The sequence below is a fragment of the Rhinichthys klamathensis genome, unplaced genomic scaffold, assembly GCF_029890125.1.
Source record: "Rhinichthys klamathensis goyatoka isolate OS25496 unplaced genomic scaffold, OSU_Roscu_1.1 h1tg000569l_1, whole genome shotgun sequence".
NCBI lineage: Eukaryota > Metazoa > Chordata > Actinopteri > Cypriniformes > Leuciscidae > Rhinichthys > Rhinichthys klamathensis.
The window spans coordinates 374,448-390,702 of NW_026607035.1; the positions used below are offsets into that span (position 1 = coordinate 374,448).

The 16,255-nt window shown below is 40.6% G+C and overlaps 1 protein-coding gene across 1 annotated transcript; it reads left to right on the forward strand.

The window, feature by feature from the left end:
• The first annotated feature begins 679 nt into the window (after positions 1-679).
• On the forward strand, positions 680-15,696 carry nsun5 (NOP2/Sun RNA methyltransferase 5). The gene is made up of 10 exons (XM_056239614.1): positions 680-945; positions 1,382-1,501; positions 1,589-1,760; positions 10,659-10,767; positions 10,882-11,020; positions 11,110-11,225; positions 12,380-12,558; positions 13,005-13,206; positions 13,293-13,448; positions 15,515-15,696. Exons 1-10 carry the CDS (start codon positions 853-855, stop codon positions 15,675-15,677), a joined length of 1,449 nt encoding a protein of 482 aa, XP_056095589.1. The 5' UTR covers positions 680-852; the 3' UTR covers positions 15,678-15,696.
• The last annotated feature ends 559 nt before the right edge of the window (positions 15,697-16,255 follow it).

Consider the following 16,255-nt stretch of genomic DNA (forward strand, 5'->3'; position numbering starts at 1 on the left):
TTTAACCCATAGGAATGTTTGCCTTTTTAACCATACAAAGCCGCCTACAGTGACATTTGATACATACATTTCTAAGGCCATGATCAAAACTTAGCTGAAAAAACTGTTGTACACAATCTTCTATATGCCTTCTGTTGTCTGGCTGAGGTGGTATTTTTCCTCCTGGAGTATAAACTCCATATTCTCACACTATCATATGGGCCATTAAAGCCTGATATGATACTATTTCATAAGAAGGCTTTACTATGTTAAATCACTTTGCATTCAAGTGAAACTCACTAGAGATGTCCATTGCTGTTTTATTGTCTTCAGGAGGAATTAAAGTGGATCCAAAGACAGGATTATTCACATGTGAAGACAATAGTTCACAGGATGCTCGATGGGTTTCATGCATAAGCGCAATGTTCAAGGGTGTCAGTTTAGAAATTAGCAATTCAGATGTGTATGAGAGAGAACAGTGGGTGAAGAAGATGTTAATATCTCAATAAATGTAATAGGAAAACCTGCATGGTTCACATTGAAGACTTTAAAAGTTACCTCTAAGCTCATTTATTAATCACATAAATACATTAGATAAATTCTTGAAGTTTGGCAATAACTACAAGTAGTTGTTGAATTGTCTTTGGCGCACCCTAGTGGGCATTCATCAGTACTACAGTTATCGTAAGACGTTCTGTATTGTCGAAAAACGCTGCGAAAACTAACCAGGCAAATATGAAAACGTGGGTAGTGCATTTTCTCCATTACAGCAAGAGAAATTGACTGGATAAAGACACTCGATTTAGTTATATGTGAATGTATTACGTTACGTGTGTTCGGTTAACTGTATAAAGTGCTTGTGTTATTTTAATCATGGCACTTTATATGAAAGCGGCAGAGATTCTTGAGAAAGTGGAGCAGAAAAAGGGTGCTGTGAAAACTCTGGTTTATGACAGTAAATTTCAAGTAAGTGCTGATATATTTGTCTCTCGGTAATCTATTATCAAGTCACTATATGGCATAATTGGGGGTCTCAAGTAGGCTATGGGCACTTGTGACAAATATGGCTTAATTGAACAAAATTTAAGTACAATATCTGTTTTACAATTGATATTTACCTTGTTTTCTTCACATATGTCTCGTAATTTATCTCAAGCGTGCGTGTCTCCTTGGTAATCAAGTATACTTAGGTTTGATAAAGCGTATTGGGACAAAATAGTCGAGTTAAAATGACGTCACGAGTCAAGACTGACGACAAGACGGTTTTTTTTGTTTTGTTTTTACTAAACATGACATGATTATGTTTGTTTACTTTTTATGCGGACTAAAATGGTTTTAAAATTATAATAACATTGATGGATTCCCTTTAAAAAACTAAACTTTATTTTTGTCTTTTCATCAGAATATCAAGCAACTCTTTGCACTTGTGTGTGAAACACAGAAATACTCATCAGTTCTGCAGGAGATCATCAACAGCACCAAGCTTCTGAAAGAAACAAAACTCCGGATCCATTTAGCCAAAGTGAACAACTGTACTTTAATCGTCACTTGTGAAGCACATGCCTGTGTTGATCAGTGCATCACAGATGTGTCATTGTGTGTACAACAGGTGCTGGTGTATGACCTGCTCATCGGCCGTGGGGTGAAATGTGGAGGTGCCTGGAAGACCATGATGTTGAAGCATCGCTCCAGATTACAATCTGCCCTGGCAAGAATCAAAATAAAAAAGAAAGTGAGTCGAAATCAGGACCTGCTTCCCTCCGGTTTCCAGAAGGCTCAAGGTAATGTTGGCATCAATTATTTGTATGAATGTATGTCATTTGATTGAATTAGTAAAATAATGTAAAAATAATGTGATGGTCATGATAATCATGTAGAGGCTATTATATTATTTTTAATTGTGTGTATATGTATATATATGTAACCCTTTCCGTCTGTGTGCTCCCCCAAATGTCTCTGCGTTGTGTTTGGATGATGATTGAATGAGGAGGACACAGATATCGTGGTCGTCACAGTAGTGAAGCTTTATTATGCGTTCTTTATCTGCATCAGCCACTATGCAGCACACAGCAACATCTTTTCACAAGGAAAATAGAACTGTTAGTAACCAATATCAAAAATAAAAATGCATACAAAACTATAAAACGAAACCGCATAGCCTTAGCTGCAGTTATATTAACACTCAAATCACGGGGGTTCACAAAGATTGGAAAAATAACTTTCCGCATATGACAATTAATGTCAAATGTCACATACACCCAAAATACAAAGAACAAATCTCAAAATACTCCGACAAACGTTAAACACCATACAATACACAGAAATATATACTCCACCACATGGAATTTACAACCCATTAAATAATATCAGAAATACAAAACCATCCATCGCAAATAACTGCACATATATGTTAGTTAACATCTTTAACAGTAATATATTTCTTCAAATTACAGGGATGGCCAATATAATTAAAGAAATTAAATAGATGTAACAGAGAACAGTGAAAACCCTCCTTACCTTTTCACAAGGAAAATAGAACTGAATTAAAAAAACAGCTCCACCCAGTGAAGAAAGGCTCACTCACACAGTGAAACACTCACAGAACACAGCTCCCCCTAAGGCTGGGAGAAACATTTTACATCTTTCCTACATCCACCCCCTCTTTAAATGATGCCGTCCCAGTCATCACTAAAAAAAAACAAAATTAAGTCAGTTTAAATCTTAAGATTAACTTTGAAGCGTCTGTGTGGGGTGTGTATGTGTGTTTGTATTGCTAAAGTAGAGCTGCTTCTTCGCTTTAGCCTTTTCCCACACTTTCCTTCCTCTCTCTACCTTCTCCTTGTCAATCTCGCTTTGGAGGACATGTATCTCCAAGGAGAGTCTATTTGGAGGGCGCCTTTTCCGCTCAGGATATCTCCTCTCTGGCCGCTCAGGATTGGAGACTTCCAGCGACGTCTGCTCCCCATGCTCCTCCTTTTCACTCACAGTCTCTTTCAATCGACTTCCATCCTGTTCATGCTCTTCGTCCACAACATCTGGCCATTCCACACTTGTACACTGTGTAATAGTGCCACTGTCTCCACTTTCAATTGTCTCCACTACTTCCTCTTCTTCCTCCGAAACACTTGAGTCCATTCCAGACACATCCTCCATGTCAGGCTCTTCTCGTACCAGGTACTTGGAGCTCACCGGGAAAAACATGCACTGGGACAGAAGATTTCGGTGGATGACTCTTTCCCTGTCACCATCTTCTTGACGAACCACATACACTGGAATTCCTGGCTGTTTCTTCACCACAACATATGGACGTGGTTCCCACCTATCAGCTAGCTTCTGTTTCCTCTCGACATAACACACTTTCACCATCACTCTGTCACCCGGTTGGAACATGTGGCTTTTGGCTTTCTTGTCATAGTGCTTTTTCTGAAGATCCTTAGCATGCCTCGACATTCGGTCTGCCTCATCATAAGCATAGGTCAAGCACTCATGCAGAGTCTGGACATATTCACTGTACTCACATGGTTCTTTTGCTGTTGACAGGCCAAAAAGGAGATCAACAGGCAGTCGTGGATGTCTGCCATACATCAAGAAGTATGGGGAGAAACCAGTCGAATCGTGTTGAGTGCAATTGTAAGCATGTGTCAGTGCGTCAATGTATTCATGCCATTTAGGTTTTTTATCAGGATCAAGTGTGCCCAACATATTCATCAGAGTTCTGTTAAATCTCTCTGTGGTCCCATTTCCCTGGGGATGGTAGGGGCTAGTATGAGTCCTTGTAATCCCTGTCAGCTTACACAACTCCTTGACTACTGTACTCTCAAAATTTCTGCCTTGATCTGCATGGAGTCTTGCTGGGAAACCAAATCGACAGAAGAAATTCTTCCACAGCACCCTTGCCACAGTGACAGCCTTCTGGTCTTTTGTGGGGTAAGCTTGGGCGAATCTTGAGAAATGATCGGTGACCACAAGGACATTCTCTATTCCTCCCTTAGACTTCTCCAGGACAAGGAAATCCATGCAGATGAGTTCCATAGGTGCATTAGTGTGAATGCTCACCAGCGGAGCCCTATTTCCAGTGGGAGTTTTCCTCAGACAACATCTTTCACACTGCTCACACCATGACTTTATTTCACACTGCATTCTCGGCCAAAAGAATCGTTCCCGGAACAGATTCAATGTACGCTCAAATCCCAAATGACCAGAGTCGTCATGAAGACTTGTTTTAGCCAAAAGTCGCATTTTCTCTGGCAAGACCAGCTGAGCAATGGACCGTCCCTGAACATCCTTAACTTGCCTGTAAAGAATTCCATCTTTGACCACCAGCCTCCTCCACTCTTTTAAGAGAAGCCGTGCATCTTTCCCCGTTTCCAATCTTTCTCCACGTCTTGGCTTTTTGTTTAGTGTCTTGTAATGTAGGACTGGCCCAATGACAGGGTCCTCCTTTTGACATCCTCTGATCTCCAGCTTTGTCATTGCAGGCAGCGCATCAGTACCCGCTCCAACAAATGGATGGGCTAGCTCGTCAACCCGGCCCAGAAACTCTCCCTCTTTGCATGCAACAGTTCTCTCCGCTTGCTCACTAACGTCTTCCTTCCTCCCTGACTCATCCCCACAGGACTGGCCTTGCTGCGTGGAGGAAATGCACTGTGGGCAGGACTGAAGAGTTTCTATGACCTCTTGATTAGACATCCTTGAGAGTGCGTCGGCATTAGCGTTGGACTTCCCTTGCCTGTACTCAATCCCAAAGTCAAACATGGCAAGCTGTGACACCCAACGCTGACCAGTGGCGTCCAACTTCGCTGTACTCATCACATATTTAAGTGGATTGTTGTCAGTCAGCACAGAAAACTTATGCCCATAAAGGTGATCATAAAACTTATCTGTAACAGCCCACTTTAGAGCCAAAAACTCTAACTTATGTGCGGGGTAGCGGGTTTCAGGTGGTCTCAAACCTCGGCTTGCATAAGCAATTACTTTTTCCACACCATCTTGAACTTGTGCAAGGACTGCCCCAAGACCCTCACCAGAAGCATCCGTTTGCAGTACAAATGGTAAGCTGAAGTCGGGGTAGCCCAGAACTGGTGCTGTAGTTAGTCCCTCCTTCAGTGCTTCAAACGCTCTCTCACATTCATCTGTCCACTCAAACGGTTTCAGAGTTCCAGAAGTTCCTTTCACCCCTCTTTTCTTCTTCTTTGGGTCTCCAGAGGTAAGTCTATACAGAGGTGCCGCCAATGTTGCATATCCCTTGATGAACCGTCTGTAGTACCCAGCGAAACCAACGAACCCTAGCACTTCCTTCACACTCGACGGCCGCTTCCAGTCTCTGACTCTCCTTATCTTCTCAGGATCTGTATGAATACCCTCCGCAGACACCACATGGCCCAGGTACTGTACTTCTTTCCTCAGTAGACTACACTTTTGAGGCTTCAGCTTCAAACCATGTTTGCGGAGCCGGCTGAACACTACTTCTAACCGCTCAAGATGCTCTTCAAAAGTCCTAGAGAAGATAATCAAGTCGTCAAGGTAGATAAGGAGGCTCTCAAAGTTCAGATCACCAAAGCAGCAGGTCATTAATCTTTGGAAGGTTGAGGGGGCATTCTGCAGACCAAACGGCATCCTGTTGGCCTCATATAATCCCATGGGGGTACTGAAAGCAGTTTTGAGCTTGTCCTGTTCAGCCACCTCAACTTGCCAGTAACCAGATGTGAGATCAAGAGTCGAGAAGAACCTTGACTGTCCCAGCGCCTCCAATGCCTCCTCTATTCTTGGTAGCGGAAAAGCGTCTCTGGTACTGCAGGAATTCAGTTTCCTGTAGTCCACACAGATCCTCAGGGAGCCATCTTTTTTAGAAACAACAACGATGGGGGATGCAAATGGGCTTTTGCTTGGCCGAATGACTCCAGCTTCTTCCATCTCTGATATGGCCTTCCGCACTTCCTGGTACTGAGACGGGGGTATTTTGCGATAAGGGAGGCGGAAAGGTTTAGAGTCCACAAGAGGTATCTCATGTTTCACAGTGGTGGTATGTCCATAATCCATGGAGTGTTTGGAGAAGACATCAGCATTTCTCCTCAGCAAATCCTGAAGCAACGCCAACTGCTCCTCACCTTCTACTGCTGCAGCACTAAGATCAACTCCACATGTCATACCATTAATGGACTCAACACTGGTAGTCTGCTGCTGACTTTGACAAGACGCTGTCACTGAATTTTCACACTGACTCGGACACATGAACTGGTTCTGGCACAGCATTTGGCACTTTTCTTCCTCTTCAACGACATTCTGAACCAGGAAAGCGTCTGCAAGCAGGGTCCTCGGGTTGACAATAACATCCTTTCCAGACAGATTTAAGAGTCGGATGGGAACACAACCTTTTTCAACATTAGCAAGCAGCCTGGCAACCATAAGGCCTTCTGGAACTCTTTTGGAGGACTGGCTCTCCACTAGAACTGTATATTGTGTTTTCTTCGGTCCACCCACAACTCTGCCAATAACATCCTGCTCCTTACCAGCTGGTATCCTTATTCTGTGACCAGCATACTGTACTTGACCAACTTTACCTGTAGCTCCACCAGGTTCACTTTTACTCACAGCAACCATTGCAGAGTGCCACTCAGGATTGGTCAACTTCACTTTGGCCAGATATTTTCTGCCATATGATGCTTGAAGGTCATTTCTGGAAACCCTTATTACATTAGTCCCAATGAGCAATGGAACACTGGATCGGTACTCCGTCACAGGGACAACAAAAGCAGGAACATTTGAGTAGACCCTTCCCAAAAACTTAAGGTTGATGCAAAGCACACCAACATAAGATACGGGTTGACCAGCGGCACCTTCAATGGGGATGTCTGATGGCTGCAATTCCTGACCACATAGGACAGAATGTCGGCGCCAGAACTCATCAGTAATTGTAGTTACTTGAGAGCCAGAGTCAATGAGAGCTTTACACATTTCTCCATTCACTCCGACCACCCCTTCATTAGAGGGACCTACCAGCGGGGTATCAGCTGGTTTCGACCTGCCCGTTTCATGTTGCTGGGGACTCTGTTGCATGCCTGTGGTTGCCCCGGTAACCACAGGCCCTAAGCATTTAAATTCTGCCTGGTCTCTGCTCCAATCTCAGCTTGGGCTGCCTCATCAGTCATCACTGTCCGACACAGACGTGCAATGTGTCCCGGTTTTCCACAACGATAGCACACTACGCCCCTTACTGCAGTGTCACTACTCTCTTGAGGTCTCTGGGTGCGAGGAAACACCGTCTGCGGTGATGCTCCAACTTTAGCCTCAAGCTGCGTCAATCTATTAAGCTGATCCTCCTGACTGCTCACCAGTTTCTTCACCATGGCTGTGAGTTCAGTAAGATCTGTGTTTTGCCTATTTCCTTTTTCTGTTCTCGGCCTTTCGCCACTCAGGTTACCACTCACTGTCGTAAACTGAGCCTGTGCATACGTCTTTCTGGCCTTTGGCTGTGTCTGAAACTTCCTTGTCTCCCGAGCCAGGTTACGAAGTTCTGCTTGAAGTTCACGAAAACTTAGAAGTCTAGGCTTCATCGGTGCTATCCTGTGAAAAACCTCTTCGTCACTCAATCCTCTCATGAACTGACGAGTCAGTTTGCCGTCCCGGTCTGGGAAAGGCTGGCCTCCATACTGAGCATCTTCCACTGAACGTAAAGTGGCCTCCAGAGCAATGGCGTATGAACACGCTGATTCGCCAGGGCGCTGGTATCTCTCATAGAAATCAGCTAATGGGTCCAGGGATGTCTGCATATCACTATACTCAGCTCGTAGTTCTTCAAAAGCTCTGCCGGCAGTCTGCTCGTTAGGAGGGAGATTCAGAACTAGCCTCCTGGCTTCACCACTCAAATGTCGCACTACAGTAGAAAAGGACAGATTTTCGGGCATTCCTCCAGCATCAAGGAGGTACTTCATATCTCTTATCCAGTCTTCAATAAGTATCCTGCAATCAGGACCACCGCTGAACACTTGCACATTTCGAACTTGATGTGTCTGTGTAAAGCTGGGCTGTGGCGTGGTCATTCCAGCGGCAGGAATGTATACATCTTGCTGATGAGCCACATGCGGAGGAGCAGTCTGAGGTCTTTGCACTGAAACGGGTTGTTGTGCATACATATGTGAACCATGAGACACCGGTACTGTCATAGGAGCATACACAGGAGGTGAGGAGGACGACACAACTGCACAATGCGAATGTAAGGTGCGCTGTCGATCACTGTAATTTCGGTGTGTTGGAACGGAGTCTGTCTTCTGCAAAAAGTTGGTTCCAGACAAAACAGGAGGTGCAGGGGGCTGGAGTGTGTCAGGTGGTTTTGAGTACATGGCATTTGGCACACCATAACAGAAGGATGGAGGAACCTGAGAGGCCGTTGGATGACCCGGCAAGTTGGTTTGGGGTGAAACAGCCATTGCATCAGGAGAGTGCAGGCCATATGGAGAAGTGTACATATTGGGTGCCTGGATCATACCTGGACAAGTAGGAATGTAAGTTTTAGGCGGCTCAGTCATCGCTGGGGGCAGGTATGGGTCATTTGGAGAAGGGGACATGTCAGTTAGCATTCTGTTGGCCACGTTTGGTGAAGCCTGAATGGTAGTGACATTGTCATGAATGTTAGTTTGGGACAAAACAGTCGGCACATTATATGGATGTGGGCTAACTGAAGACATGGGCATGGTGGTTGGAAGTCCAAAGAATGGGTTATCTAGGCCTTGGGCATGAGCTGAGGGCTGTTGTTGCACAAAAGTGCTGGGGCAGGTGCCCAACTGGTGCCAGCTCACTGCCGAGGGGGGCACATTCTCCGTATGTGCAGCTAGCTGCCTTGTCTTTGGCCTGACAGACTGTTGGGGGTTATCATTTGGCTGGGATACAGTTTCAATACTCACATCAACGGGCATGCTTATTTCATACTGTTGGATTTTGTCCTGCTTTACTGGTAACCATGGGGTGGCCTGGAAGGGCTGCCTTAGTGGTACTTGGGGATGAGGAGGTGGTCGATGAGGGGTGGTTTCATGGAGACCCTGCATTTCTCCTCCACTTCTTTCCATTTCCTCGTCTGTGCAATACACTATGTGTATGTAGTGTGCAATACCCTGTGTGTAGTGTTTGAAAATGTAAAAATATGAAAAAATGTAGTAACGTGCAAATTAATGCTGTTAGTGAATGTGTTGTATATATCTTATGTTTCCTGTAATCAGAAAGCAAATAATCATAAATGAAGATAAATGAAAAAAAAAATATATAAAAAAATGACCCACTTCAAGAGATTTAAACACACCTGAATGCACAAAAAAAGTATATTGTTTCAAAAGACACAGCAATTCACAAATGTGTTACTCAAATTAACACTCTTATAGCACAATATCAAAAGTTCAGAGACAGGGGAAAAAAAATTCTTCTTAAGCAACACTCAGTTCAGTCCACCAATATATTTAACACTGTCACTTTAAAACAAAAGTCACTTTTTTTTTTTTTTTTTCACTCACACTTCTTATTTGTCAGATTGCTTCCGTTGACGTAGAAACCAACGATCCGGGTCACGGCACCAAAGATGTAACCCTTTCCGTCTGTGTGCTCCCCCAAATGTCTCTGCGTTGTGTTTGGATGATGATTGAATGAGGAGGACACAGATATCGTGGGCGTCACAGTAGTGAAGCTTTATTATGCGTTCTTTATCTGCATCAGCCACTATGCAGCACACAGCAACATCTTTTCACAAGGAAAATAGAACTGTTAGTAACCAATATCAAAAATAAAAATGCATACAAAACTATAAAACGAAACAGCATAGCCTTAGCTGCAGTTATATTAACACTCAAATCACGGGGGTTCACAAAGATTGGAAAAATAACTTTCCGCATATGACAATTAATGTCAAATGTCACATACACCCAAAATACAAAGAACAAATCTCAAAATACTCCGACAAACGTTAAACACCATACAATACACAGAAATATATACTCCACCACATGGAATTTACAACCCATTAAATAATATCAGAAATACAAAACCATCCATCGCAAATAACTGCACATATATGTTAGTTAACATCTTTAACAGTAATATATTTCTTCAAATTACAGGGATGGCCAATATAATTAAAGAAATTAAATAGATGTAACAGAGAACAGTGAAAACCCTCCTTACCTTTTCACAAGGAAAATAGAACTGAATTAAAAAAACAGCTCCACCCAGTGAAGAAAGGCTCACTCACACAGTGAAACACTCACAGAACACAGCTCCCCCCTAAGGCTGGGAGAAACATTTTACATCTTTCCTACATCTATATGTGTGTGTGCTGTCTAATCTAACATAAAATTTTACATAATATGTGTGTGTGTGTGTATACTAATAAATATGTGTATGTACAAAGACACAACCATACATGTGTATATGTGTGTGTGTGTGTGTGTGTGTGTGTGTATATATATATATATATATATATATATATATATATATATATATATATATATATATATATATATATATATATATATATATATATATATATAAAAGATAATATACACACATTATGTAAACAAAAACTTTTAAAACTTAAATTCTTAAAAAATACCTAAAATTATACTAACATTCCTTTGACAAAGCTATTTCTAGATTTTGGTGATACCATTAATGTTCATTAGCATGTTCTGTCTCTTTAGGTAATATAATTCCTCGCTATGTGCGAGTGAACACGCTGAAAACAACTCTTGATGACGCCATTGACTATTTAAAAAGAGAGGGATTTTCATATCAAGGAACAACAATGCGGTAAGTTTTCCTCTGCACGTCACAAACTTCTCCAGAAACCTGAACACTATTCCTAAAATAACGCATTTCAAATGAAGTATTTTTGATCTGCTATTTCGTGTTTCATCATCTCAGGCTTGAGGATCTTGATCATCTGTCTGGGAAAACATTTCTGTGTGATCTTCATCTCAAAGATCTTCTGGTTTTCAGTTCAAAAACAGACTTCCACAATCACTTCCTTTATAAGGCAGGACACATTATATTGCAGGACAAGGTAAAACGTTATACTTCACCTACATTTGTTTGCAAGATGAGTTGAACCTCATGTTATTTTGCTCTCTGTTCAAATTAAATGTTTTGCAGGCCAGCTGTCTTCCTGCTTTCCTCCTAAACCCTCCGGTTGGCAGTCACGTCATCGATGCCTGTGCAGCTCCAGGAAACAAAACCAGCCATCTAGCTGCCATAATGAAAAATAAAGGGTACAGCATCTGACTATCTAATACTGAAGTATCAAGGTCTGGACATAATCCATAATCTTTATGAAGTGGATCAAAACCTTTCATCAAAGAACAATGAACAATACCCGTTCTTGTCTTTGGACAACTTTGATGAACTTTTTTAATCCACTTCAAATGTTGACTACTTTATATAAAAATATATGAAGAGTTTGGTTCCAAAACGCAATAAATCCATTTAGATTAATTTGAGTAAAAAAGTGTTTTCTTTACCAAGAAAGTGGAAAGATGAAAACCACTATTTTCTGTTTCAAACTTTCACATAGCATTTGTAGGTCATAATAACAACAACAACAAAAAAATCCAGGTTTTGTTTTTCAAAGATTTATTATTAAAAAAACGGATTGTTTTTTTCCCCAGAATGCAATAAATCAAATTTTTTTTAAATTCAAAATGCAATTAATCCATTGAATCAATACAAAAGTTTTTTTTTCATATTGAAACTGTTGAAAATACACAACAACATACGTTTATTAGTATAATATTTTTATTAAGAACTGTAAAGAAGATTGAAAACATTTTTCCTCCTCCCGAGTGCCTCATCTTCTTAATCACCTCATGTAAATGATTCGATGCCTTACGTTTCTTACCCACCGCAGAAACAACCACAGGTTCATCAATGCCGTCAAAATTATTAATTTTTTTGTTTGTTTGTTGATCGAAAAGTACAAAATAGATAAGAAAAACTAGGAAGCCGGGTGTATTTAAGGCGCTGCCGTTACTGTTAACATTGCGTGGAATGGTGCGTTGTGATTGGTTGAGAGCGGATATATCGCATTCTGCAGAGAAGGGAGACTGGCGTTTGTCACGGTCTGGAAAGAAAGGGAGAAAACATGACAGAATAACACGGCGGATATCGCATTTTACTTAAAATTAAACATTGACTTTTCAATACCAACCAGATACAATACTGATTTTTGCAGTAACTAATAATAAAAAAAAAAGGCGTTTATCGCGTTTTGGAACCAAACTCTTCATTTATATATATAAACTTTGTTTATTTATTTATTAAAAATGAATAGAATTATAAATTAATATTTGTATATATATAGTAAAATAAATTAAATATTTACATTTTATCAATTTATATTTAAATTTATTTTCTAAATGGACAACAGGAAGTTGTTTGCCTTCGATCTTGATGCCAAACGCCTGTCCACCATGAGCACTCTTCTCCTTCGTGCTGGGGTCACATGTCATCAGCTGGCCAATCAGGATTTTCTGAAAGTAGATCCACAGAGCTCAGAGTACAAGGAAGTCAAGTACATCCTTCTGGACCCCTCCTGCAGTGGATCAGGTAATTATATTGTAGAAATGAAACAAAAATCTTGTTTAGATATTTGCCGTTTGGGCTGCATTTACACTGCAGGTCTTTGATGCCCAATTCTGATTTGTTGACCATATCCAAAAAAGAAAATTCTTTGACGACCAGCTTACATCTCCTTTTAAAAGTGACCCATATTCGATATCTGCATTTACAATATACACTTGGCGAAACAACCCAAAGTAGATGTACTGACCCGGAAAAGCTTAAGGCGAAAAGGAAGTAAAAACGATGTGATTTGCAATGTTCGGAGACAAGATGATAATACAAATCATTGATTGAAAACGATTTGAGAATATCGGAACCCATGTGCCTTTTTCCTGCTTACATGATAGGTCATATCCTGTCTGTCTGAAAAATCAGAATTGGTTCACTTGAACCATTAAATGCGGCCTCAGACTTGTGCTTGTTTGTCTCAGGGATGGTTTGTCTACGAGATGAGGTCTCCGAGCCGCAGGAGGACGGGCGTCTGCAGGCGCTGGCTGCGTTTCAGCTGCACTGTCTCAACCACGCGCTGCAGTTTCCTCAGGTACAGCGCGTCGTCTATTCCACCTGCTCCGTTCACACACAGGAGAACGAGGAGGTTGTGTCGGCCTGCTTACAGCACAACCCTGGATTCAGGTCAGAAACTCAGACCAGGACACAAAATCATTAATATGTCTTTCACAGTATGAGGACAGTTTTTGAGAGTTTTTCTTTGCTTGTAGACTTGTCCATCTTCTTCCGAACTGGCACGAGAGGGGTCACAACCCTTTCACCCAGTGCCTTCGTGCGAGCACAGCAAAAACACGGACACATGGCTTCTTTGTGGCCATGCTGGAGAGACGTCCCCTACAGACAGATGGACAGAACCTCCCAATGATGTAAGTTTAATGATGACTACTATATGTGAGGCTATTGGCTATATATCTGGAAGATTTTTTGTTTTCGTTTATTTCACCCCATAATAAAATGTAAAAAAGCTTTGCATGAAGAAAAAGCCTATTTTTGGGCCATTTAGGACTTTTGAGTTTGAAAATCTAATTGATAACCAAGTACAGTAATACAGGGACGAGAATCATGCTGTTCAGATGCAAATTGTTTTCAATTATATCAGCCTAAATTAAAGGCTGTACAGCAAATACTGTCGTGATGTATAATAAATAAATAAAAATACTACTGTTAAAGCTGCTGTCCGTAACTTTTTTAAGTTAAAAATAATCCAAATTAATTATTTAAAAAAACACATCTTCAGCCAGTGTTCAAAACTATCTGCTTGCCATAGCTAGATTCAAAACGGTTAGCTTGTAATAATGATTTTAATTCCAGTGGTACTGGTGGGTTTTCGCGGGAAATTCGAGCATGTCTTTGCGTCATGACGTCACACCCGTACACATAAAGAAGGAGTTTCGGCTAGCCGGCTATACTGCGCGTGAGGAGATGTAGAGATAGGCTTTTCTCGCAGCACTTTACATGATTAAACTTATGGCGGATCCAGAAAGATCCAAACAACAATCATCAGTGTCAACTGGAGATTAACCAGTTATAAAACCCAAAAGACTTCGTACTTCGGATTTAAGGTGGAAAGAGAAAGAAACCGTCTCATGCGAACACAAGGATACACATCGGTGGGGCTTTTGAAAGGTGCGTGAACTCCCGAAGGGGTTCGAAACCGAAGATGAGACAGCTTTTTCTGCTGAACAAGACATTTCAATAGTTCAATCGTGTAACAGTACGTTTTCTTAATTCACACAGTTATGGAGTTTTCTTTGTTGTGCCTTTCTCGTTTAACGTTAGCTATTATGGAGAATATGAATTCTGAACTACACAGGTAATCATAAAACAGATTAAATAACGTTAGTCACGCAATGCTGATGTTGTTAACATGAACAATTTGAGAACAAAGTAGGCTATGATTTGCACGGTTGCTGTAAATCGCGCTGATTAAATCTAACGAAGCTTATCATGTCGAATGCTTTTCCCCCCTTAGTTGGTCAGAACAAAAATGGATGTTACTTGTTCAGAAGACATTTTCTTATGAAAATTCTTATGTTGGTCAAGCTTTCAAAAAGTGAATCTGTGATTCTGAATGACAGTATCCACACAGCGCGGTGATTGACAGCAGCACTCGCCTCAAAACAGTGTTCATCCACGCTGTTTCATGCCGATTTACAACCCACGTAAAGATGATAATTCCGCGAATCACTGCAGTTACAGATTTCGAACAGAGATGGCGACAAAAAGGGAAAAAGCTACGGACTGCAGCTTTAATAAATGTAGGGTTGGTTAGATTTTTTAAAGTCGTCTCTCATGCGTCCTAAGGGTGCATTGATCAAAAATAGTCAAAACAGTAATATTAAAATTTAAAATAACTTTTATATTTTAATATATATATATATATATATATATATATATTCCTGTGATGGCAAAGTTGAATTTTCAGTGTCATTACTTCAGTGTCACATGATACTACAGAAATCATTCTAATATGCTGATTTGCTGCTCAAGCAACACTTTATTTTAATGTTGAAAGTCTTATTTTTGTGGAAACCGTGATACATTTTTTCCCAAATATTCTTTGATGAATATTTGTGAAAGCTGTGATAATCTTTTGATGAATAGAAAGTAAAAAAAAAAAAAAAAAAACATTTCTTTGAAATAGTTTTTTGTGACATTATAAATGTCTTTACTGTCACTTTTGGTCAATTTAGTGTAACTTTGCTGAATAAAAGTATGAACTACTTTCAAAACAAAATCTTACTGACCCCCAACCTCTCTAACTGTATGTTTATATGTATATTACAATTTAAATAACATCTTATTTTTCTCATTACAGTAATTTCTTAATTGTCATGAAAGTCACAATTATATTTTATGGTAAAATCAGACCTGAATATGTTCTTGTCAGCCTTGTTTTGGTTATATTAATGTGATTTTGTTATTGTCACAGCACAACATTGCCATTTGGTGGTGAGGAAAAGCAGAACACACCAAAATCCAGTCCATCCGACGAGGAACAAGAGACCTCGCAGATTGCAAACGAACAACCTGCAAATCCAAGCTCAAAGAAGAAAAGGAGAAACAGAAAGAAACACAAAAAGCAAGAACCCTGAAGTTAGAGGACTTTTAGTATGGTGAAAATGAAAACATTCTCTGCTCAGCTAAACTACACCTGGACACTAACCCCTGCTTTTATTGAAATGTAATAAACAATATAAAGTTCATTTCAAGTCAGATTTCAGTTTTAGATTAATTGCAAATACATTCATGTATACAGAGGTTGAATAGAAATGTGGGAATTATTGAACGGTCATGCATTGAACACAATGAGTGCAACTGAAATCCACTGCAAATCAACTTTTATCCATTTTTATTCAAAACCAGCATCTCATTATCAGAGCATTTAAGCAGACACAACACAATCCGTGTGCCGCTTCATCCAGAAATCCACTCACGCTTTGAGAGTTAGTGGGAAGGGTCATTTACACACAAACTGTGAGCATTCACTTATAGCAACATCTTAAAAACAAACAACTAGGTACAACTCCTCTCAAACATTCACAGCTTGAGATATCCAGCGCACATCTCATTTTCTCAACAGTCTACACACGTCTCACTTGTATTGGTACAGCTTTCTAATAAACAGAAAGCCTGGTCCCATGCCTCCTCGCATCAGTCTGGGCATGAGGAT